The sequence below is a fragment of the Monomorium pharaonis genome, chromosome 4 (assembly GCF_013373865.1).
Source record: "Monomorium pharaonis isolate MP-MQ-018 chromosome 4, ASM1337386v2, whole genome shotgun sequence".
Taxonomy (NCBI): Eukaryota; Metazoa; Arthropoda; class Insecta; order Hymenoptera; family Formicidae; genus Monomorium; species Monomorium pharaonis.
The window spans coordinates 11757660-11784518 of NC_050470.1; the positions used below are offsets into that span (position 1 = coordinate 11757660).

General features: G+C 40.1%; 1 protein-coding gene and 1 long non-coding RNA gene across 7 annotated transcripts in view; one reads left to right on the top strand and one right to left on the bottom strand.

Annotated features, from left to right (window-relative positions):
* Positions 1-26859, top strand: part of LOC105831939 (E3 ubiquitin-protein ligase RNF220) — a 201940-nt gene continuing 175081 nt past the window's right edge. For 2 of the 6 annotated variants that reach the window (XM_036285604.1, XM_036285608.1), the window contains exons 1-3: positions 154-1158; positions 4392-4505; positions 8516-9050. In XM_036285604.1, the coding sequence (XP_036141497.1) occupies positions 1093-1158; positions 4392-4505; positions 8516-9050 (715 nt within the window). In that variant the 5' untranslated portion in view covers positions 154-1092. The other 4 variants (XM_036285605.1, XM_036285606.1, XM_036285607.1 and 1 more) reach the window with 4 other exon arrangements.
* Positions 9188-17685, bottom strand: LOC118645125. Its single transcript, XR_004962906.1, has 2 exons — positions 17527-17685; positions 9188-17384 (listed from the first exon to the last, which is right to left on the bottom strand). It is a non-coding gene; the product is annotated as an uncharacterized LOC118645125 (long non-coding RNA).

The following is a 26859-nucleotide window of genomic DNA, read 5'->3' on the forward strand; positions in this document are numbered from 1 at the left end:
AGCGGCCAGCTGCCGCTACGGTGGCGCCAGTCATGGCGGCTGAAAATACACGCGCACGCCGCCGCCGCCGCCGCCGCCGCCGCCGGTCGGTGCCTCCACGCCTCTACCTCGCCTCCGCCACCGCCACCGATCCCGCGACTCGTGGGTAAGTACCCTCACACTCCATGCTCCAATCAGTCTGCACTCGCATGTCCACGAGGTTGCTCGCACGGGCCTGGCGGCATCCTCTTTCTCTCTCTCTCTCTCTTTCTCTTCTCCCCTCTCTTCTGTCTGTCTGTCTCTCTCTCTCGCTCCCTCGCTTGCTTCGCCCGCTCATACCCCCCTCACGTTCTGTCATTCTCCATCTCGCTCTCTTTCCCCCCTCTTTCTCCATTCACCATCTATCTCTCTCTCGCTCTCTTTCGCTCGCTCTTTCATTCACCTGACTCTTGACGCGAGCAGTGCGTTACACAGCACGAGGGTGATACCGGTCGCCAGTCGAGGTACTGGTCGCGGACATCGCAGCCGTGGTTGAGGTTAGGTCGAACGGACCTGTCGATCGTAGTGGCGGGACGCGGCGCGGCGGATTTGAATTTTCGAACCCGCGGTCGTACCCGCGCGCCGTGCTCCAGCAGCCGCAGATCGATTCGCGCGCGCGTCGCGATCGGAGGATCGCGCGGACCGTCGTTGTCATTGTCGTCGTCGTTATCGTTGTCGTTGTCGTTGTCGTTGTCGTCGTTGTTTTCCCGCCGGACGGACGGCTGCCGGGACGGGTTCGCCGTGATTGTCGTCCACGACAACCGCGCGCGGGCAGCCGTTGCGCGCGCCTGCAGATTAGGTGAGGCGAGACGTTAGACTGACGCGCGTTTTTTGAAAAAAAATAGAAAGAAAAAAAGAATCCCCGAAACGGAAACGCTCTGTGAGGACGATGCGCCGCGAGTTTTTACCGTCTTCGTCGTCGTCGCCGCCGCCGCCGCCGCCGCCGCCGTCGCCATCGCCATCATCGTTGTTGTTGTTGTTGTTGACATTGTTACTGTCGCCGAGGTCGCATTCGCGTCTGGTGAAAGCGCGCAGCGACGGAGACAAGCAGCGGGCCCTGTGAGGTTCTTGTGAATGTTCTCGGACAGCCGCGTGCCGCGGCTAGCCGCGCATCAGTTTCTCAGTGCACACGAGGAAAACGTACGCGTGATGCTTGGTGATCAACATGCCATTTCTTGCGCCACGTGTTTCCGCGTGGTACTCTCGCTCCCCCGTCCTCGTCGTCGTCGTCGTGGTCCTCGTCGAGTTCGCGTCGCGTCGCGCTGCGCCGCGCGTCGTACTTACTCCTATATGTCGCGCTACGTCGCGAGCGTGCTCGTCGTCGCTCTCGGACAATGAGAGGACGTCGTGGTTGGCATCGTGATTTGCGTCGTGGCGTTCGCAGCAACGCTCCCCAAGTTGTCATTGCGAGAGCGCGTTCGACGCGATTTAATAATTTCAGTCTCGTTCAAGCGAAAGTGAAACGATGAGAATGTTGTCGTTAAAACGTTAGAAATTACGTATGAAATCTTTATGCTTACGATAAAAGTATTGCCGGCATTGTAGCGTCATCTTAAAGAGTTTATCCGCGTCATTATTTCGGAAGTTAATACGTTCGATTAGAGACTAAATTTCGATTACACTAACGCTATTCGTATTGGCTGATTAGATAAGCGTTGCAGATACTGACAGATGTTAACCAGTTATTTTATGAACGATTGACAAGAGGCGCGCGTCTCTTTAACGTGTAGCGTGATATTTTAATGAAAAGAATTGAATGTGTAATCTACGTTATCGAATCATTAGCGCATACTATAAAGTAGCGACTGGATAACGTTAGATGTTCATGGACACGCGGTAAACGTTACATTTTACAAATCGAAAATGTGAAATCCTGCAAAAGTATTGCGTGTGCTGTACAGAAGATAAAAGAATTTATATGTGTGAAATAGGTTCGAAACTTGTCCAAAATAACGTTTTTAATTGATTATCAATTTCATTACTTTTATTTTTTTTGTATCAAACAGAATGTTGAATATTTATATTTGTTTGGATACTTTTAACATTTTGATCACGCTGAATTGTTAATAGACTGATAAAAACAATGTCATATCGATCATAGTAATTCTTTCTTGTACACACTTTTATATTATTAAATAGTTTAGAAAATTATTTGCAACATTCGACGCAGAAAATAATTGTTTGTAATCTTATTTGTTAAAAAGATTTTTAATTTAATTGCTTGATTTTAATTTCTTGTTATTTTAAATTCTTGATTCTGATTTTGTACTGATGAAATAAATATTGATCGATAGGAACGAAACTATCGGACCCGCAAAGTCTTTTGTCAATTGTTCGAAATTATGCAAATAAAGTTTTGGATTCGAATTTATTGTTTCTAAAAATAAGCGTTCGCTAACTTTCAATCTTACTGCCGTATCATCGTTTTTCGTTTCTAATATTTCTTATGCGTAATCTTCCGTCGAACGCTCATCGTTCAATCGCTGTCGCGAAAGCGAAGGCGATCTGGCATCGATCGGCGCAATTACTCGCGGATCGAATTCGATAGCTTTCTGGTTGAAAGATTAGAAGTAGGAGAAATTGTCGGCAGATCGACACCCGATCCAACACCTGGTGATTAATTGACAATCGCGATAATTAATGATACACGCGGTATACCGCGATCTCGTGCCACGACACGCTGATGCGTTCCATTAAATCGCATTTTGCGGAAGAAAATATCGAGTGAGTTATGAGAGATTTGCTCGCATTTATTCATTTTTTAGGGCCGATTATAGCATCTGTCACAAAACATTCGACATTGTTATTAAATATTTCCGTTTTGTATAACGTGCGAGTTTTTATGGATTTTAATTGCTCACTTTTGTACATTTGCCGTTCCAAGTGGCGTATTTGCTGTTTTTAAACAATAATGGGAGTTTATACATAATTGAATGAATAGATTTTAACATATTGCGATTACTTTATAATTTAAATGCCCGTAATTTAAATTACAATATGTCAAGAGTTAAAAATCGGGTATTCTGAGAATTCGTAATGATCTAAGAATCTAATTAAGATAACCAAGTTTTTCTTACGTGAGTTTAAAACTTTGCTGTAATAATTGCACACTATGAGAATGCACGAACCTGAGATTCTAGACGTTTCATTAGATTTCACCGAGATCTTCACATACCCAGAGTATAAGTTTACGATACGCGAGTCATATAATAACGGTAGAGGTTCCACTCTTCTGGAAACTATTTTAAAAAACGTAATAAATATACATATATATATAATTGCCAAATCGCTTTAGACATAAACTACATAAACAGAGAATGCGGATTGCTGTGTTGGTCTTTATCTGACTATTCCGTTAATTAATTAAACTGATTTTGTGTACGAGAAGTGCCAATATGAAATTGATAAAATTATAATTTCATTCCGCTGAGGAAACACGACATAATTCTCATCGATGTAATTAATGCGCCACGACGTAATCCTCCATTGACGAGCCGCGAGATAATTTATTGAATTCACTTCTCGATCGATGACCTCTTATTTCCAATTTTGTACATTCTTCAATTATAAAATATATCCGTGTTATTTAAATTGCACTTTTAATAAAGTCAAAATCCATAAAGAGATCAAGAATGGAAGACAAATTCAGTGAAGTTGAGAACGCAAATGTGTGTACATTATTTTTAATCTATGCTTTTGATTTTGAAATATTTTATATACCGCATAATATTTTATCACGTATAGTTTAATAAACAATTTGACAAATTTTTCCTAAATTATTGTTAATGAATATTTTTTATCAATGATTAATTTTTATTAATAAAAATTTATTGAAAATTAATGATCTATTTTTGATAGCTTACTAGAAAAAGCCATTTAACAATCATGAATATTAACAGGCAGTGACAAAGTAACAGAAGGAAATTTAAGTTTTTGTAAATTTATTAGATTCTATTTGTTTTTTGAAAAAATTTTGCGGAAAAATCTGTAAGTTTTTATAAAATTTATAGGAAAATGCTCTGTACAATGGAATAAAAAGTTCTCTATGATAGATAAAAAATTAATAAAATTTCACTGATCGAGAAGTAAACGTAAATCGCGCGTTGAGGATACTCTACATAATTAGTAGTCATATTTCATTATCGTACGTCGCGATAGTCGCGAGGATCCGATTAATTCGAAAATTCAATTAATAATTGATTAGCCAATGTAACGCGATCGATAAGGTATGCCCGATCATCGCGGTCGCGTTTCCGAGATTCCGAGTTAACGCGAAATTCTCTTCGAGTCTCGCGTTGCCGAGCGTTATCTAGAATAGGAAAACGATTAATCGACGAGACACGGAGGGAAGAAAACGACGATGTATGTTTTAGATGGATAATTCTGCGTACGTACCGAATCACCTACCGCCGCCGTCTTTGGTCGTATTCTCGCAGGCCGGAGGGCTGCCTGAGGCCTTGAGAATGCAAAGACCATTCAATCCACAAGTTAGTGTCCCATTGTCCTTACCCTTTTACGCCTTTAAGCTTCTGCCTCAGCTTGCATTTACGCCGTTACGCTGCATTTCGCTCACCTGCAACGTGTTGAAACGCGTTTTAACCCTTTGTCTCTCAGATAAAGATTCCCATTTTTTTATGCTCTATTCTCATGGTTTTACGAAGAAGGAAATGTGATTATGCCTGAACGTATAAACTTGTTCAGGCATATCTTTAATTTTGATCAAACTCGACATATTGCGAATTGCGCCCGGTGGACGTTGCGTAATTGTATGGAAAAAAAACAAAAAAAACGATGGATAACATTTGTGGATAAATTTCTTTTTATCCATTACACTGAGGTTGAAAAGGAATGAAAAGAGTAAGATTTATCAGAGAATTTATTAAAGGGTTAAATCACTTTCACCATTGCGTCATGTGCAACGAAACTGCGCGGCAGTAATTCGAGCGTATCGTATTGGATAGTAACACGCGTCACTATATTTGACAGAAAAGCAACTTGAAATGTGTACAAAATAAACAAAAAGCAAACAAAAAAAAAAAAATAATTGCTGGCATTGGTTTCGATGAGCGCGTCGGACTGCTCGAGTTACTCCCATCTCGCTTTGCATATCTGTGCTGCTTTATACGCGCGATTACTAATTAGTGCACGCAATGAATAGAAATTTGATTGTATGCGATGTATGAATGTGGGATTGCTCGAATAACAGCTGGTATCAAGTCAATGATGCACAACTTTCCTCAGGCGAACAAATGGTTGCCTTGTTTTAGGCACACAACGTCCGCTTACAATGCAAGATAATAATTAACAAAGTGAAAGAAGAATATAATTAAGGAATGTGAACTACAAAATTGAACAAAAATAGTCATTTTTTAATCTGTTAGAAGTAGATATGTACAAATTAGAGAAACAGATTGTGCATCACTGACATATAACAGTAAGCATTAAAAAGAAAAAGAAAAAGGGAAAGTAAAATTGTTATTGGCGTGATGCAGTAAGTATTTTTATCATGTCACGTCAAGTTGTGGATCAACGATCTATAACAATTGGAATTATACACCGAGTGAAAAAATTAGTAACCACAATATCACTGCAATTTCATTTTTGGACCGAACCATATTTTTATAATTATTTAACAATATAAATTATAGTTTGTTTAAATTATGCTAAGTTCTCATAATCATAATATTGGCTTGTGCAACTTATGAAATGGTTATCGTTAACTAAAATAAAGATTTTACTATAATAAGTTATACTACAAAATAATAACTATAAGCATCACCATAAGCATATGATTATTATTATCAATTATAGTAATAATTACTACAAGAATGATATTCCTTATTATAATTATTTTACTATGCAATTAAAGTTGCAAATGTCATGCATCTGCGAATTGTTTAATACTTTTAAAGGGAGATTAATGGTTATAAAATCAAGCAGCAACATTTCAATTAAAATATTACTTAAAAATATAACGTCAACTTTTGTAATTTTCTTGTAGGTTGCCAGGAGTCGCCCGAATTTTATGTGGCACAATCAAAACGCGCGCGTATCGATAACGAATTATCGAAAATGCCGTTATTAAACTTCCGATAATAACAAGACTCTTTTAAATACAATTTTATATTGCATACATTTCTATCTCATAACTGTGATTGCCACAAATATTTAACGAACGGGCGTCGCGGTTAATTATAAGCGTATTCCGCAGCGTTTTTAAATGCTTGAATATTTTTCATACGTGCGGGACATCAATCGGGTCCGGATAACGCGTGCAGATGCGGAACGGTAGATACAGATAGCGAGTGGAATGGAGGGAGACGGCGGGAGAATGGGTTGCATCAAAATTCAGCATCGTTAAAAAATGAGATAATTTCAGGGCGAACCTAATTGTGATGGCGCGGTGACAAAATACGCTCGCGTTTTACCGAGCGTGGGAAAGAGCGGGGAATGGAGAGGGGAGGGGTGGAGGGAGGGGGGAGGAAAAAAATAAAAGATTATTGCAAATATGCAAGCGACGCGCGTCGCGCGACACCGATCGCGAAAAAAGGGCCGGGGCCGCAATTAAAATAATAATGAATACCTAATAAATCACTGATTGGACCGCGGGCGCAAATATGCCGGGCCGACGAACGCGAACCTCATTTCCCCGTGTAAAAGAATAATAAACTAATCGCGGCGTACTAATACCCGCGCGTGTAACTCATCGTCCGCGTCATTATCGGCCGAATGAAATGTTTATCCGGAAACCGTCCAGCTGTCCGTTTTCGCCGATGAGATCATTTTATACTTCCGTATCGTGTCCTTAGTCACGTGTGGAATGACGGGTAACACCTTGCGCGTTTTTTTTTTTTAATAATTTGAGAGATAAGAGTAAGCTTTGTAACAATTCCATGTCAGCTATCGCATAATCGTAACAAGGTTTCGACGTTTACGTTAAGAAAAAGTAGATTCTGTACTGTTGAAAATCGAAATAAAGAAAATCGTTATAATATAATCCCGATATACGCGAGATAATGAATGTAACGTGAACAATCTTGTTTTTGAGCTTCAAGTCTTCTAAAGTTTAGAGAGTATCATATATTTCCCTTTTATTTAACGAGTTTAAAAAAATAAAACTCTCTAAATACTTTTGAAATACGATGTTACGTCATGAAGTACTCGTGCGTAATTACGCGTTGAAACACTCGCATGTTACTCGCGTCATTACGAGTTTTTCGACAAGTCGCGGTATAGGAAATACAATGCACCGTTATTACTTTGGCCGCGTTTAATACGATCCGATAATTCTGGCATTATAAATGTTACAAAATCCAACGCGCGTAGATGCTTCAGCCGAGCATTCAGTATGCGGCTTAATAGACTCGTCAATCACGGCGAATTGAATGATACAACCGGTACACGGGGGAGGGGAGAGGATGGAGGGGGGCCGCGGGGGAGAAGAGCTTCAGGTTTTGACGGATTATTATAACACAGTGGTTTCGCGTTATTAACAGTATACCACCACGGCTGCTTTGATATTATATGCCATTCAGACGTAGCTGAAAGCGCGGAAATACCCACATGCTGCAAATGAGCTATCGAATTACGCGATTCAAACATTTTTTTCGCTCGCCGCGTATATACGCGGAATAAAGTTATCCTCCCGAGTTTGATAGTACGAGGGCAGTTTCTCGAAACTGAGAGGGCAAACGTCAGGATACTTTTCGTAAATGTTACGAAAATTTATGGGAAATTAGAGATTAAAGGCATACGGTTATCAGTTATTAAGAGTCGATTATAAAATTTAAAAGTAAGAAAATATAAAAATCTGTGTTATCAGGTGAACTTATTTGCAAGATGCCATTGAGTACATATTAGTGATGAAATATCTCCCATATAAAATATCCGAATATCCAAGAATATTTTGTTTCCTTTTTGTAGCAACATTTGTGCAGACTATGTAAATACACGATTTATTTCGACTAATTTTCTCTTTCTATCTTTCTATTCTCTTTCTCATTTTTGTTATACATCCATTTGCTTAATTATAATTAACACCAACTAATTTTAATAAGTATTATTAAAAATAAACTAACTAAAGGAATATCATTTGTATAAAATATATTATTAAATTTGTACGTCACACTAATCTTCCTATAACATTTTCACGATAGTGTGCTTCATGATGCTGATGATTTAAAAAGTACACGGAGATAATTTTCTCTCAAAATCTGGTAATTGTAGGACAATGTGTGACCTCGAAGAATTTTACTACACTTTTTTTAGTAAAATGTATTAAAAATATAATAAATTTTACTAAAAAGTATAGTAAAATTTCTCGAGGTCACACATTGTCCCACAATTACCAGATTTTGAGGGTAAATTTTAAGAGAAAATTCTCTCCGTGTAAAGCTGCATATACAAATACTTGACTATCGCATTTCTAACGATCCACCTGCAAGACTAAATTGGTTGGTATTTATCGTTAATCCCCGTTTTCTTCCGTTTGTTTCAGGTGACCGACTCGAAGGATCTGCAGGTGCCCTTTAGCACAGCATCGCTGGGCTACGGGCTGCATCACATGCTGCATCTGCCGCCGCAATTCCTGCACCCGCTCGATCATAGACTGCCATTCGGCGGCTTCCGGCCGTTGGTGCCGTCCGCGTTCGCGCCCCCCAGCAAGTGCCTCAAGGTCGAAACCGGGAACGGCACGGTGCCGGGGAACGGCGGCCTGCCCAGCATCGGCTCGCTCTCGAGCATGTCGAACATGTTCTCGCCCACGTCCCTACCGGGTGCTGGCGGGGGTGCGGTGGTGTCCGTATCCGGCGCGGCGGCCGCCGCGGCCGCCGCTGCCGCCGCAGCCGGCCAGGAAGTCGGCGGGCCGCAGAGTCCGGCCGGTTCCGCGAGCCGCTCGCCCACCGGTACCGGCGGCACCGGTTCCGTGCCGAATCGTGGTGCGACTCCCGACGAGGAGGACCGTGACGCCAACGCCACCCCGGGATCCGAGAACACCGAGCGGTCCACGCCGGAAGAGGGACGACCGTACAGACGTGAGTCCAATTACAACGCATGTTTCTTGCTTCCTCTTCTATCGAACGGATAATGATCGATACGATGTCGGTGTCGCTTCGCGGAGTCAACTCGTGTTTTGAATTTTTTCTGTTTTTTTTATTTTTTATTTTTTTTTATTAACATTCGACCTTTTCCCGTGCGATCTCTGACTTTGCTCCTCGTGTGCTCGATATTTGGACGTTGTTTGTATCGATCATTTCTGTTCGTGCGATTTTTTAAACTCTTTTCTCTAATACGGTTGTTCGCTAAGCTTCGTTAATACATTGGCGCATTGTTTCGAGAGGAGCATAACACGCCACTGAAATCTTCACGTCGATCCGTGAAAAGACGTGACCCTATTAGCTGTAATTTCGTAGACAACCACGCGGATTTTCTCCGTTCGACACGTAAACATTCTCTCCCCCGTTAAACAAACTCAGCTGCGCTGAGGCTGCCCGAAATTTTCAAAACACGCCACGGGTATATATCTCAAGAGATAAGAAAGAAACATATGCCGTATTGTTTGAGAACGCGATCTTTCTCGAGTCGCGGGCGGTCGAGGGTGGACTACCCGTATATTTTTTCGCGTATAACCCGGCCGACGTATAGGCGGGTTAAAGCCTGGCTACACCAGGAGCGGAATCATCGAGATTTGTATGCTTAATCTACCTAAGTCGTTTATTTGAGCCCCCGGCAAACGTAACAGCTGTGCCACGGACAGCCCTGAAGAGACGTATTCACGCGGAGGGCTTCTCTTTCTTTCTCTCTTTCTCTCTCTCTCTCTCAGCCTCTCGCCCCTTCTTCCTTCCCTCCCTCCCTCACTCTTTCTCTCTACCGCGTATTTGTTTATTTTCCGACGTTGTCTTAATTACCGAAAGATAGAGCCATCCATTTTTCCCCGGTCGCGACGCCGCTGCCGCCGCCCGCTTTTTCCGTGCTCTTTAACGTACGCCTTCCTTCGGGTTTGCGTTGATAAATTGTCATTTTTAATATAATATTATATAATACGATTTTATATTATTTTCTGAAGATTTTAGTCAGATTTCGTTCAGCTTAACACAAATTGCAGTTAAAGAAATTATAAAAAAGTGGAATATATTTAGTTTACTGTTATTTAAAATATTTCAATTTTATTACCTTGTTTTCCTGAGAGTAAAGGATAATTTGGTTTGTGTTGCCTATGCTAATAACAATTGTATCAAATGACACTAATTTTCATAAACAGGTTATTAATGTTTTGATGATGATTAAAAAGATGATTAATAGTTTTTTTTTATTAATAATATAAGATAGGAATAACCGTTCTCAAGATTCAAAAAACAGACTGTATACACCGTATCCAGCAACCTCGTGAGGAATCGCACGTTTCTCCGTGCAAATTAACCATCGGCGAAAAAACGCGCGATGGTTAGTTCGCTCGCTTTTCGTCGGCTAATTTTCGTTTGATTGCGAAAGAGAAAAGGGGTCGGAGTCGCAAAAGTCTCCCCCTTCTGTTTTCTCTTCTCTCTCTCTCTCTTTCTCTCTTTTTTATTCCCGCGTAGTTCGGTGCGTAGAGATAACGACGCCCTTTGACCGCGTCCGCGCTCAGTGCCACTCGAGTGCGACGTTAGCACGTTGCTAATTAGTCGATACTGACTTTGTGGCGATACGTGACGCGTCGCGTGTTCCGCAACAGGACAGCAATCATTATGGAAAATTAATCACATGATTGAGAGCGAAAGATCAATTTTAATTGCGAGAGACGCTGCGTGATGTTTTAATTACAGCCACGCCTTTTACACGCTAATTTTATTCGAATAGGCTCTAAATTCAAAGAAACGACATTTTTTTCATCGCTGAGCTGAATCTCTTTATATTTTGAAATCCCTTTGACGCGTTAAAATTTATTGCTAATCGTGATTCGTGATGTCCCGGAGATATTATTAATATATTGTTTGATATCTCAAACGTCGGCGCTATTATGCGAATTGGCCGCGTACATATCCATTTTATACTCCATGTATAGTGTGGTATTTTCATTATACACTCGCGCCCTTTTTGAGCCGTTCCGTGAAGGGTGCATATAGAGACGCGGTTGACATACGCTCGCGCTCGTGCTTCATCGCTATTTATGGCAAATAATCATACGCGACTGTATCGTGCAATTTACATTGCGTTTGTTTGACTCTAATGGCGCGGCAAAAATATCAAGTTAATATTGACTCGCGTCTCTGTAATGCGTGTGCTTTGGTCGCATCCACTAGTTGCTATAAACGACTATCATCGTTTCAATAATCGTTTCCCATTTCTCAATTTATTATTGGTGGAAGAAAGAAATCACGTTCCTGCAAGATGAGATTAGTACCTGCTAACTTTCCGTTCACTCCTCTTTTCTTCCGGTAATTATTAAAGGTACCTAATTCTAATCTTTTAATCTTTTTATAAATGATACTCATATATTATTCACATTTCCATTATGTTCCAATACGATTTGTATCATACATGTTATCGTCCTTTATTGCGCTGAGAAAAAAATGTTGTTAATTTGACTAAATTTTTCAACCGAATTAAATTTTGTTTATTCAAATATTTATATATTTTAATTAATTATATAAATACTTGAATTGAAATTTAAGTAAAATGCATGAAATTCTTGAAGTGACAAAATTTTAATTTAGTTGGAAAATTTTGGCAAATTAGCAATATTTTTTTCCTCAGTGTGCTATGAAGTACGGGGGACAATATAATTCTTCAATCGCTATCACTATTGCGACTTTTAATGATTATTAGAAGTTGAAATAACAAAATCGCCAGCAAATCGTTCTGTAATCAGTTCGCGGGGAATATCGGCGAGCAAGTAATACGCGCATTGTATCGTCCGTCCTCGCACATCACTCCCACGAACGCATGTAGGTGGTACAGCCGCTGCGCTGCATCGAGGGGATATGCGGTGTTTGGTTCGCAGCCGGGGATTGGAGTGTACAATCGTACCGTTTGGCAGCCTGTTTGAATGTTTTGCGACGAGTTTATTCGAGTTATCAATTTCCTGGCAAATATCTGCATTTCCGCGCGCACCCACGCTCTCTCCCTCTGGTCGTTCTTCCCCTGCCATTCCCCGTCCTATCTGTATCGCGCCTGCAGTTAGCAGTTCTGTAACTGCAGTTTTGCGAAGGATGCAAGCCGAACTTATCCGTCGATTAACGAGAAATGGTCGTTGTACACGACGAAGGAGAGAAAAACTAACTTGCTACACTTTTATTTAAGAAAACAATTAACGAAATTACGTGCAAAAGTAGAAATAATGGAGAAATTGGCTGATTCATACCATATATAGTTGTTATAGAAATTTTGAACTACCGAGCATTCGCAAAAAATATTTGGACAAATATTTTTTATTTTTTTCCTGTTACAGGTTGAATTTTATGTGTGTTTTTATGTTATCTGCTTTACTGTCGCTTTTAATTACATTTCGGAATTTACAATCCTTAGGTGGCATCAACAGAATTGTTGTACTCATGAAATGGATACGCGACATAAAGAGTTGTGAAACATTTTAAAGTCGAAACGATATAGAGGGTCATCAAAAATCATTGATAATTCCGAAAAAAATATCAGGGCTTGTTTTCAACATACACGGTCGTTTTAAAAACGGGCACTTTCCCACGTAAAAGCGCATTGTAGGGGCGCGGCGCACGGCGGGCCGAAAGGGCCATGCGTGTATTAGCGCGTTATCCGTACGTGTATTTTTTTTTTTTTTTTACGCACGCATAAATACGCGGCAGTAATATAACATAGGGATACGCCGCGCGCCGCTCGTCTCGACGGTCATGAAATGGCAAACATAAACCGGAAGCGTCGTGATTTTTAGCCCGCCGCGAATGTATGACGTCGTTTTTTCAGTTTTGCGTATGTTCGCGCAATTTTCTGCGAATAATATCACACCGAGAATCGTTTCCACGTACATTGTTTAAAATGTGTAGAGAAAATGTAAACTAGAAATGCTTAAATGAAGCGAAATTGTACTCGCACGAGACTCTATTATCGTTATATTTTTCTAATTATATTTTCTAGTTTTTTTAATCAAAAATCTTTTAATGAAATTTTTGTTTGCACTTAATAACTTACTAGACTATTTATTTAGTCTTTTTTATTTTTATTTAAATTGTTTTATAATTGAAACGAAAGGTTTATTTTTGGATAGAAATAAAATGTTATGACATATGTATATGTAACAAATTTTTTCGTAAATGTCCTTTTAGATTTTTGTTACAAATAATTTCATAAAAATTTATGTATATAATAACTGTATGCTTCTCTTTAATAGATGTTGTGTTTTAGTACATGATCATATAGAGCTATGTCCAGAAATGGAAATGTCAATATAATATAATTCTGCAGAAGTGAAAAATTAATATTTAAGCGTAAAGTAGACAACGCAACTGCATAGAGTTGTTTTATTCTTATATTATGCCATGAATAATAAAGTGGAGAAGTAATTTCTTTCGAGCGATAATTACATGGATAAAAAAGTGCATGCTACCAATGAAGTGAGTTAAAAAAATTGTCCAAGTACGAGATGTTAGAGGAGTAAAAATGCAGCGCACATTATGCATCGCGTATTACGTAAATTATTACTTCTTGAGGAAAGCAGTTAGTATCCCCGTGACCGTTACGACTGTGCCGTACGTCACGGGTAAAAGCCCATATAAACGTCAGTTATGTCAATCATTCTTTAATGGGAATGAATTTTCGTTGACCGCTGCTAAATCACTATTGGCCAATAACGTTTACCGTTAACAAAACATCGTCGGTACTGAATTGATGTACCACTTCGCCAATGAGATGTAGTATAAATACTCGCAGACGTGATGCTGCAACTATGTTAAGCAATCGAGCGAACGGGGTAAAATCGAATTTGCATGTAACGCGCGTAATTGCTATAGCAGTAAATCGATTGGAAATTAATGTCTCTTCGGTTCGTCTATTGGATATTCTAAATGCTAACGCATTTTATTAAAAAGCACCGCATACACTGTAGACGGAAAACAATTTCCGCAAACGCGAAAGTTAAATATTTTCACGTACAATATTAATATTGTTTACCAATATAGTCGTCGATTTTATTTTGAGTAATCCTTTAAATGAGTAATCCTTAAGTCTTCTTTCCGTTTTTTATTATTATTATTACGAATAACAATTTATTATATTAAGATAGTATAGCGTGTGTATGTACACACACACACACACACACACACACACACACCACATGCAATAGTTGCGGTTTATTGCTCTTTTATAATATAATTATAGTATTTTCGAGGATGTGCCTTCCTCACAAATGACTCACAAATGCCGCTCGAATATACGTTCGCCAGTGCGCGCGTAGAAGTTTCCCTCATTTGTATTCTTAGGGCGAGCCGCGAACCGGCACCCACGATTTACTATCACGTCGTACGAATTATTTAGTAATCAAATTTCGCCCGCTTACCGAAGCTTCGACGGCGGTATGGAAGGGTGGCCGCGTCGTTGGCTGCTTTTACGATGATTTCTCTATTTTACGGTGGCTGCGTGAGAAGACCATTAGGCAACTGTCGAGATTCAGTGTAAACGTGCCGCGAAAACCACTTAAGCCGCGAATTCATGCGGCTTTTTCTCGGAAAAATTATCATTGAAAAGTGCGGAAAGCGTGATGGAAGAATATCGGTTGACGATCTTTTTCTGGCAAAAAAAAAATATATATATTAGAAACGTCTTATATAAAAAAAATACTTACGATATAAAAAAAATATAAAAATATGAAATATTTGAGACAAAGAGGATTAAAAAGGATAAGATGACAATCTTAATCTTAATCTTAAATTTTAAGATTTCTGAAATCTTTACCTTGGATTTATTTAGAGATCTTTGTTTGGTTTCTAGATATTACGTAATATTTTTTCGAATCTAATAATTTCATGTTTGACGTATTTTTCAAAGATGTGCAGTGCACATTGTCTCGGCTTTTAACAGCTTTTAAAAAAGATGAGTGGAGTTTGCCCGCCGATGATAATTTGCGTTTTGTTATTTTCGTTATTAAAAAAAAAAAAAAAATTCATAGCTGATATCGCGACCCAGATAACTCGGCACCGGCCATGGTTGAACCAACAATTCGTTACTGCGGATTATCCAGCTGTCCGCGCCGAGAAAAGGCGAGTAACGCGAAACTCATTATGATGCAGGAATAACGAGCCGCAGTATAGATTACCGGATTACAAACGAACTGGAATTATTGAATTACAAATGATTCCTCCGATTCCTCCTCCCGTGCTACGCGCTCTCGATATTTTGTTTCTTCGTTATTATTTTATAAGATACAACTTTTGCATTGGCATGCATTTAATTTCCACTCGTACGATCTTGATGCAAATTTCATTTCACGATGAAACCCATTTTACTTGTTGTACCTTCCACGGCGGTTATATACTATAGTCGTCTTCGGAATTTACGAATTTATTTATTAACGATAATTGGAACCGTGCGTTGATTATTATGTACAAAAGTTACTCTTACACGAAAAAATTTATAACATTATAATTTGAATCGTACTTATTGATTCGATTCTTTCGGAATACTCTATGAAAATCTTCGATTAATAATTGAGTTATAATTAAAAAAAGAATAAAATTACAGACTCCTCTTTCTCGTCATTTGCACAACCCAAATTCCAGGGCGTAAATTGTAAACGACGCACGCACCCCCCTTCCCCCCCCCCCCCAGTGCACGACTGTACGACTCTCCGCGAAATTCGCTCGAATCGACGGGCCGAAGCGCGCAAAAAACAGACGAACTGGCCGTCTGTGACCCATATTACTCGGAAAATTTTTAATTGCATTTTTTTTCATCGACAAAGAGGGCGAACGCGGTGTGCCTTACGGGTCGCGTCGCATCCATCGCTCGTTCGTTTGTATTCGACGGGAGCGGCTCGCGAACGAATGGCGACATTGCGAACGGACGCGCCACCTCGACGCGACCAATTACCAATCACTCTCGCGGAACAATAAAGCAAAACCGTGGAAAAAAATTCCCGTCAAAAGTATCGCGTTTCATATGCACCTAGCGCGTCCCCGTGGAGCCCGCGGTGGCGTATAACCGTCGCGCAAAAAATAAAATTAAAAGCTGAATGCTGCGGGAAAAAACGCGCTCTCGCGCGCTCGCCTCCTTTGTTTACGAAAGAAAAATTCAACGCTCGCTTTTGATTCTCGAATGACTCGGGATTTTATATTAATCGCGTCGTCGCAAACGTCTCTGACGTAGGTGCTGCAGCAGCTCGGAATGCCGGAATACAGTAAACCTCTGAACATTTTCACTCCGTGAAAGCGATAACGAAATTCTTCGGTATATGCCGGGTTACAAAAGTGACTGCCGATAGCTATGTGAACCTGGAACCCGACTTTACAAAAACTAAAAATTAACAACACAACTCGTTTATACTTTGTTTGTACCCGTTTGTACCACCTTTTATTTTGTTAGTACCTCAAAGGATAAACAAATACAAAATGGTTAAAAAATAGCCAAAACCCCACTTTAAGATAATTTAATTTTATTTATGCCATTCGAAAGAGAATCGTTTGTACCCGTTTGTACCTCCATTGAAATCGTTTGAACCTCAAAGGGACCGGAAGTACAGGCTTTTCAAAATTCGCTCAAGAGGTAATTTTGACATTTTTGGAGATATCGAGAAACGACCAAGGCCATTCGAAAGAGAATCGTTTGTACCCGTTTGTACCTCCGTTGAAATCGTTTGTACCTTAAAGGAACCGGAAGTACAGGCATTTCAAAATTCGCTCAAGAGGTAATTTTGACATTTTCGAAGATATCGAGAAACTGCCAAGGCCATTCGAAAGAGAATCGTTTGTACCCGTTTGTACCTCCGTTGAAATCGTTTGTACCTCAAAGGAACCGGAAGTACAGGCATTTCAAAATTCGCTCAAGAGGTAATTTTGACATTTTCGAAGATATCGAGAAACGGCCAAGGCCATTCGAAAGAGAATCGTTTGTACCCGTTTGTACCTCCGTTGAAATCGTTTGTACCTCAAAAGAACCGGAAGTACAGACATTTCAAAATTCGCTCAAGAGGTAATTTTGACATTTTCGAAGATATCGAGAAACGGCCAAGGCCATTCGAAAGAGAATCATTTGTACCCGTTTGTACCTCCGTTGAAATCGTTTGTACCTCAAAGGAACCGGAAGTACAGGCATTTCAAAATTTGCTCAAGAGGTAATTTTGACATTTTCGAAGATATCGAGAAACGGCCAAGGCCATTCGAAAGAGAATCGTTTGTACCCGTTTGTACCTCCGTTGAAATCGTTTGTACCTCAAAAGAACCGGAAGTACAGGCATTTCAAAATTCGCTCAAGAGGTAATTTTGACATTTTCGAAGATATCGAGAAACGGCTAAGGCCATTCGAAAGAGAATCGTTTGTACCCGTTTGTACCTCCGTTGAAATCGTTTGTACCTCAAAGGATAAACAAATACAAAATGGTTAAAAAATAGCCAGAACCCCAATTTAAGATTATTTAATTTCATTTATGCCATTTGATAGAGAATTGTTAGTACCCGTTTGTGTCGCTTTTATGAGACTTAATTTATTTTTTGACAGTATCAAAATTTTCAATATATTATATGATTAACATATTAATATATATATTTTGATACTGTCAAAAAATAAATTAAGTCTCATAAAAGCGACACAAACGGGTACTAACAATATATATATATATATATATATATATATATATATATATATTAATATGTTAATCATATAATATATTGAAAATTTTGATACTGTCAAAAAATAAATTAAGTCTCATAAAAGCGACACAAACGGGTACTAACAATTCTCTATCAAATGGCATTAATTAAATTAAAATATCTTAAAACGTGATTCTGGCCATCTGTTGACCAATTTGTATTTGTTTATCGTTTAAGATACAAACAAAATAAAAGGTGGTACAAACGGGTACAAACGATTCTCTTTCGAATGGCCTTGGCCGTTTCTCGATATCTTCGAAAATATCAAAATTACCTCTTGAGCGAGTTTTGAAATGCCTGTACTTCCGGTTCTTTTGAGGTACAAACGATTTCAACGGAGGTACAAACGGGTACAAACGATTCTCTTTCGAATGGCCTTGGCCGTTTCTCGATATCTTCGAAAATGTCAAAATTACCTTTTGAGCGAATTTTGAAATGCCTGTACTTCCGGTTCCTTTGAGGTACAAACGATTTCAACGGAGGTACAAACGGGTACAAACGATTCTCTTTCGAATGGCCTTGGCCGTTTCTCGATATCTTCGAAAATGTCAAAATTACCTTTTGAGCGAATTTTGAAATGCCTGTACTTCCGGTTCCTTTGAGGTACAAACGATTTCAACGGAGGTACAAACGGGTACAAACGATTCTCTTTCGAATGGCCTTGGCCGTTTCTCGATATCTTCGAAAATGTCAAAATTACCTCTTGAGCGAATTTTGAAATGCCTGTACTTCCGGTTCCTTTGAGGTACAAACGATTTCAACGGAGGTACAAACGGGTACAAACGATTCTCTTTTGAATGGCCTTGGCCGTTTCTCGATATCTTCGAAAATGTCAAAATTACCTCTTGAGCGAATTTTGAAATGCCTGTACTTCCGGTTCCTTTGAGGTACAAACGATTTCAACGGAGGTACAAACGGGTACAAACGATTCTCTTTCGAATGGCCTTGGCCGTTTCTCGATATCTTCGAAAATGTCAAAATTACCTCTTGAGCGAATTTTGAAATGCCTGTACTTCCGGTTCCTTTGAGGTACAAACGATTTCAACGGAGGTACAAACGGGTACAAACGATTCTCTTTCGAATGGCCTTGGCCGTTTCTCGATATCTTCGAAAATGTCAAAATTACCTCTTGAGCGAATTTTGAAATGCCTGTACTTCCGGTTCCTTTGAGGTACAAACGATTTCAACGGAGGTACAAACGGGTACAAACGATTCTCTTTCGAATGGCCTTGGCCGTTTCTCGATATCTTCGAAAATGTCAAAATTACCTCTTGAGCGAATTTTGAAATGCCTGTACTTCCGGTTCCTTTGAGGTACAAACGATTTCAACGGAGGTACAAACGGGTACAAACGATTCTCTTTCGAATGGCCTTGGTCGTTTCTCGATATCTCCAAAAATGTCAAAATTACCTCTTGAGCGAATTTTGAAAAGCCTGTACTTCCGGTCCCTTTGAGGTACAAACGATTTCAATGGAGGTACAAACGGGTACAAACGATTCTCTTTCGAATGGCATAAATAAAATTAAATTATCTTAAAGTGGGGTTTTGGCTATTTTTTAACCATTTTGTATTTGTTTATCCTTTGAGGTACTAACAAAATAAAAGGTGGTACAAACGGGTACAAACGAAGTATAAACGAGTTGTGTTGTTAATTTTTAGTTTTTGTAAAGTCGGGTTCCAGGTTCACATAGCTACTGCCGATGACTCATTTAGGAGTTTTATTTTCTCGACATACTTTCCGTTTTATTGTCCCGAAAGCCACTCTTCCGTTGCGTCACGCGTGGTACTATCAATTTAATGGCGCGATAATGTCTACAGCGGAGTTAATTTACGGATCCAGTAGGCTCCAGTGAAATAGCCCGGCGCAATATTATTAGATAACATCGCTCTACGATCGTCGAACCAACTTCAAAGTCGGTTACTTTAAAACGCTGTAAAATACTTCCTTATCGCGTATACGTTTCCATTTACCGTTCTCATTAATAATATCAGTGTATTTATTAATAGCCGATAATAAACTGCCTCTCAAGAATATGGTTAAATCTGGACAGGACGTAGAGCGGACGTACGAAACGCTTTTAAAATTAAGATAACGGGAGGCCGAGAGAGAAAGAGCGGGAGCGAACGCAAAGCAGCCGTCATCGATCTTGTAGAGCGATATTTAGCTCGGGGAGAGACTCAAGCGGGAAGGGGTGAGTTCCGGTAAGAAGCGGGAGGATGGGGAGGGGGAGGAAGGAGGACACTGCTTATCACACGGGGGTGCAACTGCAACTGCGGCGACGTGGGGTTCGCCGCGCCTCCGCGCGCGCACACAGTCGCCGCGTAGAAAGATGGAAGAAGCGGATTGAGGGATGGAGGGAAGGGATAGGAGCAATAGAGACGGCGGACAGTACCGACGGTGTCGTAGCAGGGAGTAAAATAACTGAGATACTGGCTGTATCCTCCTCCTCCTCCTCCTCTTCCTCCTTCTCCTCCTCACGATTGCAACTAGCTAGGCGGAGCTCGCGGACCGAGCTCTATATAACAGCTGCATTGCATTGGACACCTAGAGACCCCTCCGCTTGCATTCTTGCGCAATGGAACGATCTTCGCGTCTTTCACCCTCTCCGTTTTAGCCTCCTCTTTTTATCTTGCTGTATACCCACCCTGTGCATGTGCATCCAACCCTGTGACTTATACGGGACTTATACATATACGTATAGTGTGTCCGCAAAAAGATGTACAGTACCCGGTAGTAGGGGCTTTAGCTCTTGAAGCAGTTTGCGGACTGCATTTTTCTTTAGTGGACACTTAGCTCCAAGCGACTGGTCGGCGTGAATATTCCTAATTGTACGACGCTCTTTTTATGATTTGCACATAGTAATTATTGGTTACAAAATATCTTAACGTAAAATAATGATTAATATAGTTCTATCCTACAGTAGATGTGGATAATATGTAAGATAAAATACGAAATATTAATTGATTCATTGTATTGAAAGTGTTTAATTTTTCTAAACATTTCTTAATATATCTTTAATTTTAAAACAACAATTCTGCCTCGGATTTGAAGTCACTTTTTTTCTGAAAGTTTAATCCTTAATTTTTACTTTTTTTTCTATATCGTTCCCACATTTTTAAAATTAAAATTCGTAACTTTAAAATACTTGAATCTTTAATAAAATTTGTGCATTGATCTGAAATAGAGTTTTTTGTCCTTGATTTAATAAGAAACGCATGGGTCGATTTTTTTTGAGATTCAATTTTTGTAATCAGCTATAATCCCCCGTACATTATCAGTAATAAAATCACGGACCTCTGTTTTTGTCTCAAAATAAGTATCTATGAATACGTATTCGTCATTCTTCTGACCGCCAGGTCGATGACCGTCTTCTCTCGATTTCCATCATCCTCTGCACGTGGAACCGCGATCGCGATCTCACCTTTTCTTCTCAGCTACCCAGTCGATGTCGTATCTTTCTCTTTTTATCTTCTCCGTGAGGAGCGAAGATACTTCGTTCGTGAAAGGAAGGAAGGGGAGAAGGGTTACTGATTTTCTCATGCGTGCGAGTGTGTGTGTGTGCGTGCGTGTGGCTGGTAATTCTCTCTTTCATCTTCCGTCTTCTATCCCGTGTCGTTTCCGCGCTCGTTTAACGATCTGGCTCGCGCTGCTAGAAATAGAAGCTCCGCCTCCTAGACCAGGAGACCGAAGACTGAATGAGAGAGAAAGAGGCAGGAAGAGAGAGGAAGCATGAAGAAGAGAGAAAGAGAGGTATCCTCCTCCGCAACGTGGGAGGACGAGACTCCTTGCGAAGCCCTGGGCGTGGTGAGGGAGGAGCTTCCTATACTGTATACGAACTCGTTTATATCCAACAACGACGGGAGCTTCTACGGTCGGATACAGCCGACGTCGGCGTCGACGTCGCCGGGACCGTCGGGGATCATGGGTATATCACGCAGTTTGCGTTCGCCAAAACCGTGTATCGTTGCGTTTAATCCTTCACCCGCAGAACATTTTCCTACTATTTTGCAATTTTCCGTTATTATGCAATTTTCCGACTGTGAGATCTCCATTTTTATTTTCTTATTCACCGTCGATATGTCAACGTCATTATGCACCGTGTATGATTATGCTTCTTTAATTGTAGGAAAATGCTGGCGGATAATGATATTAGCATTGCTGTTCGCAACATTTCACAATTAGAAAATTATTTCACGTTAGAATCTGAGCATATGCTGCAACGTACGCACCGATATCTTGCGAGTGTATATGTTTAGATATCAATGTACTCAAGTAAAACGTACAGGTAGGTTTAACTGTATTATAAGTGAATTCTGTACATCGGTTACATTAGCGCAGAACAATGGAACGTACAAGCTCGAAATAATTTTAATCAAAGACGTTAATTTCAATTTATGATTCACGGCGGATTCGACTGGGCTTTAACATAATTTAATGAAATTCGGTGCTAATGCAACATATTTGGCATACGTATTCCGTCGGATGGAGTAGAGTTTCCCTGTAATTTTAATTAAAAGTATTGATTTAAATTCTACGTACTGCTACATGGCGCTCTCTCTCTCTCTCTCTCTCTCTTTCTCTCCACATATTAATATTCGATTCATTTAACGTGTGTCGTCAATTTTATTCCCATCGAGTAGTCTGTAATTGTAATGCAGTCGCGAGATATATCTTTTACTGACAAACTCGGACCGCGCGGACTTGCAGGTTCCATTTCTCGTACATTTAGGCAGCTTATTTTTTTGGATGCTGTTTCTCACGAGCTAACGTGACAAGAGCCACGTTGGTGTGTACAATAGGGAAGATAAAATTTGCGTAGAAGCTACCGATGATCTCGTGTAACTTGATGAACACGAGACTTCGTAATGAATGTAACGAAGAGAGTTAATTTAGATTTGTACTGAATCTGACCAAATTTCAAGCTTAATGAAATCTGGTAACAGTGGATATATGATTAACGTACGCGGTTTAATTGAAATTTCATTTTACCTTGCATCAGTCGTGGTATCCCTTTCCGTGGAAAAAAAAAAAGAAAGATATCTCGAATAAAAACAGAACATTCTTATCGTCAGTGCCACAAGAGTAATTTCAGTTTATTCCAATCCGTCCAGTTGGAACTAAATCAAATTTAATCTTACAAATGTATCGTAACTGTATTACTTAGCAAAATGAAGAAACTTAAGATGTCCTAGATATCTCTAGATATCTTTTTTTATCGTTGAAAGAAGTGCATTTGGTACACGGAAAGAACGATTTTGCTGAAGTATCTAAAAAAAAAAACATCGTTTCAGATTTAGCTAAACTTGTAAATATTTTAACCAAACCGTTCTTTCCGTTATACTCTTGTACTCGGCACTTGATCTTCTAATGTGTCACACGTTACACGATCGTCGCGCCCGTTTACAAGACAATCGCGGCAAGAGCAGGTGCGAGCGAGGAGGAGACGCCTGAAAGTGAACGTTTGCCCCCTTCCCCTCCGAAAGAGGGTTAAACTGTGCAGTTTGCCAATTTGCCGCAGGCGTCGTCGCCGGGTAGGTGCGTAGGTGCGCCATGCCGTGCCAGGACGCGGCCACGTTTAGCGGGCCGAGAGATGAAGTGCGCGAACGAACGAGATTCGGCGAGAGGCTGATGTGCGGTTGAGGAGATTAATATGCGCGCGAGGCTCGCGCGCGCCACACACCCTCGTATCCTCATCCTTCACCCTCGTTTCACCCGTGTCCGCGGCTCTTGCGCCACCACCGTCGTTTTGCTCTTCTCTCCCTGCTCGCTCGCCGACCACCCCTGCTTGTGCCGTCTCTCTGTCTCTCTCTCTCTCTCTCTCTCTCTCTCTCTCTCTCTCTCTCTCTCTCTCTCTCTCTCTCTCCCCCCCGTCGCACCCCCGCGGTCCCATTTGCGAGTGGCGGCGATATATACACACGTATAAATCCAGCGGCGCGCACACGTGTACCTACCGTATACCGCGGCCGGTCCCCATTTAGTAATTTCTGTCACGAGCCGAACGTTCCGTTCGGAACGTCAACTCACGTGTAACTGCGGAGCGAATGGCTGCTCACGTATGCGTCGAGCTTAGCCGGCAACCGTGAGAAGAGGATGGCCTCTGCGAGAAAATTCGTGCGCATCGCGACGCTGATGGCCTCGAGCCGCCCTCGGGCCCGCCACGTTCGTGCAAATAGTCTGCGCGTGGAATATCGAAATTACCATCTTACCCGTGTAATATTAGTACACGCAGGAGGCACACACGTTTGATGATTTTGCTACACAGTAAAAAAACATTTCGTATTTATGTTAAAATCGATTCTTGTTAAAATTTTCGTGTTGAAACACATTTGCTTGTTACTTTAACGTATTGCTATTGTGTTAATTTAAGTGAAGTGACAAATTATTAGAGTAACTGAAAGAAAAGTGTAAAAGTGACACAATGTGCACGTATTTTTAATTTCACCCAATATGTTTCGTATTATCAGTGATAGAATTTATCTGTTAAAATTGACAGAGAAAAATGTTGAGTTTATTCTATAATATAAGAGCGACTGTTATTTTTCGACGTGATCTTACGATATATGTTACACTATAATAGTGTTAAAATAACATGTTAAATATTACTTTGACATAATTTCCTTATTAAATTGTTATATAAAAATTATGCCAAATTTCAAAATTTACATTTATTTTTATGTTAAAGTATAATATAATATTTGCTTTTAACATATACTTAATATGTTAAATTAACAGAAAAATTTCTGCGGGCTCTTTGGGACATGCAATATCAGTTAAATTTAACACAAATTTTTTTACTGTGTTTCAAAGTAATACAAAATACTATCAATAATTTTTATATGATCTTTACTAATATTTAGATCAGTATTTTTTCTTCTTTTAACTCACGAAATAAAATTTAATCAAATTCTACAGTCAGTAGTGTAAAGTGAGTAATGTTGATTAATATTAAATATTGTAAAAAAAAATTTTACAAGATTAATTTAACTTTAACATAATACAGATAGTTTAAAAATAAATTTAAAGCTAAATATTTTAAAAATAAAAAAAATGATGTTTCGCGCTAATGGAATTATGTTCTGCTTTTAGAATATAAATTGGAAGCGCATTGAAGTTGTTTCTTGCGCGTTTGTAAAGTATTCAGTGTTTCGCGTCACTTGGGTTTTTTTGACCCATTACATTAATTTATTGTGTCATAAATTTAGTGATTGAATGACGGACAGAAAAATCACGCGCGCATCTGAGTTAGTTCGTTTTTTTTTATTGCGGGGAATCTGAGAAGAGCGAATCGCGGGACGTTCTTTCGCGGGGCATTCCAGAGGCATTCCAGAGGCATTCCGCGGAAGGGTTGAGAGGGCGAACGGCAGTAGCAGTAGGACCGGTCGGTCATTCGGCGGGGTGCAAAGAGCGGCAGAAATCACGCGTGCGGTTTTGCGGGCTGCGTTTCTAACCGCCGAACGCCGAAGTTCGGATTGAACTGTCACCATCAGCCCGTACGCCGCGACCGCGTGACGTATATTTGTTCGTAATAACTGCGGTCGACCAGTCGAGACACTCGGTAAACGCTGTTTTACGAGCCGTCCCGTCTTTTCTTTCTTGTGCCTCTTCGTGTAACGTGTTTCGATGCTTGCCAATTCGCTTCGGCGAGTCTCTTACTAAGAACATGGTCGGGAAGATGCTCCGAAGCGAACGCGCCGTCGACCAAGTGGCTTTAATCACCGTGACTTTGTGTGTTTGAAGTGCGAAGTAATAATGTACTTCCTTCGTGAAAGCAAACTTTGTCTCTCGCTTTTTTTATGGAACTATAAGCTACTTAAAAAAAAAAAATAAAAATGGTTTATTAATTCTTAACCGATTAAAGGTTATTGGGTCATTTTAACTAGAGAGATATAGACATACTTGTGAAACTAGAATTCTAATTTCAATCCATAAATTCCATTTTATTAGACAAAGGTGTAATGTAATCGAAACTATTTATGATCGTCGAGTTAATACAAAAATATGCCACGTCAGTATTACTGATAACTGACACATAATTAAGACTCTTTATGACTTTTGGAAGTAAAATATAGGAATTTATCTCAATTAAAGTAAAGAGAAAGAGATTTTTTTTAATGAGAATTATAAAAATAATAGGTTAGTCATCGACGCGCAGTAAAACGAATCCGGCGAGTCCAATCGCAGTAACACGTGGAGAGCTTGATTTATGCTCGATCACCCTCACTTAGGAGCGCGTTCACGTACGCGTTCACGCACATACGCACAGATACCGGCGTAGAGAAAGCGAGAGGGCGAACAAAACATTTCTACGTCGCATTATATTGTCGAAGGCGTGGGCGTCGCCAGCCTATCGGCGGTTTTCGGGGGTTGGAGGCTATTTGTCCACCGCTACGTTTGTTACCTTTTTATTTGTCTGCCCGTTATATATGGTAGCACATACGTATGGATACGCGTCCATATATCCGGGGCCGGGCCATAAAAATACCAGCGAGAGCCGATACGTCGGATATTATTAGAAGCTCAAAACAAGATTGCCCGGACGACTACTCCGACTTTCGTGGCCCTCCACCTTCGTTTCTGCACCCTCCGTCGGGTCCAGCCCTTCGCACCGCCACCGCTACTCGCCCCCTTTCTCGTGCGAGCGATCTCAGGGCGGACAGTCGCGACAGCCCTTTCAACCTAAAACGTATCGTCGTAGTAATCATCTCGAATCCCTTTTGCGTAAAAACATTGACGAGTTTTGTCTCCGCGATATAATACATGATTCTCAATATAAATCTTGCCATTTCTTTTCTTTATGATGTTGTGTGAAAGTTTCGTGGATGTATTTCTAGTTCACGAAGAATAAAAACCAAAATGAAATAATATTTAATATATTTAATATATACTATGCATTATTTAAAGAACAATCACAGATATAATAATCTTTGCATAATTTTAATTAATTAATAAATTTTCCATTAATAACAGATTCAGTAAAACTCTTAAAAAATATTATAGATTATTTTGTAATATAGAGAAATAGAAATTTAAGTTACG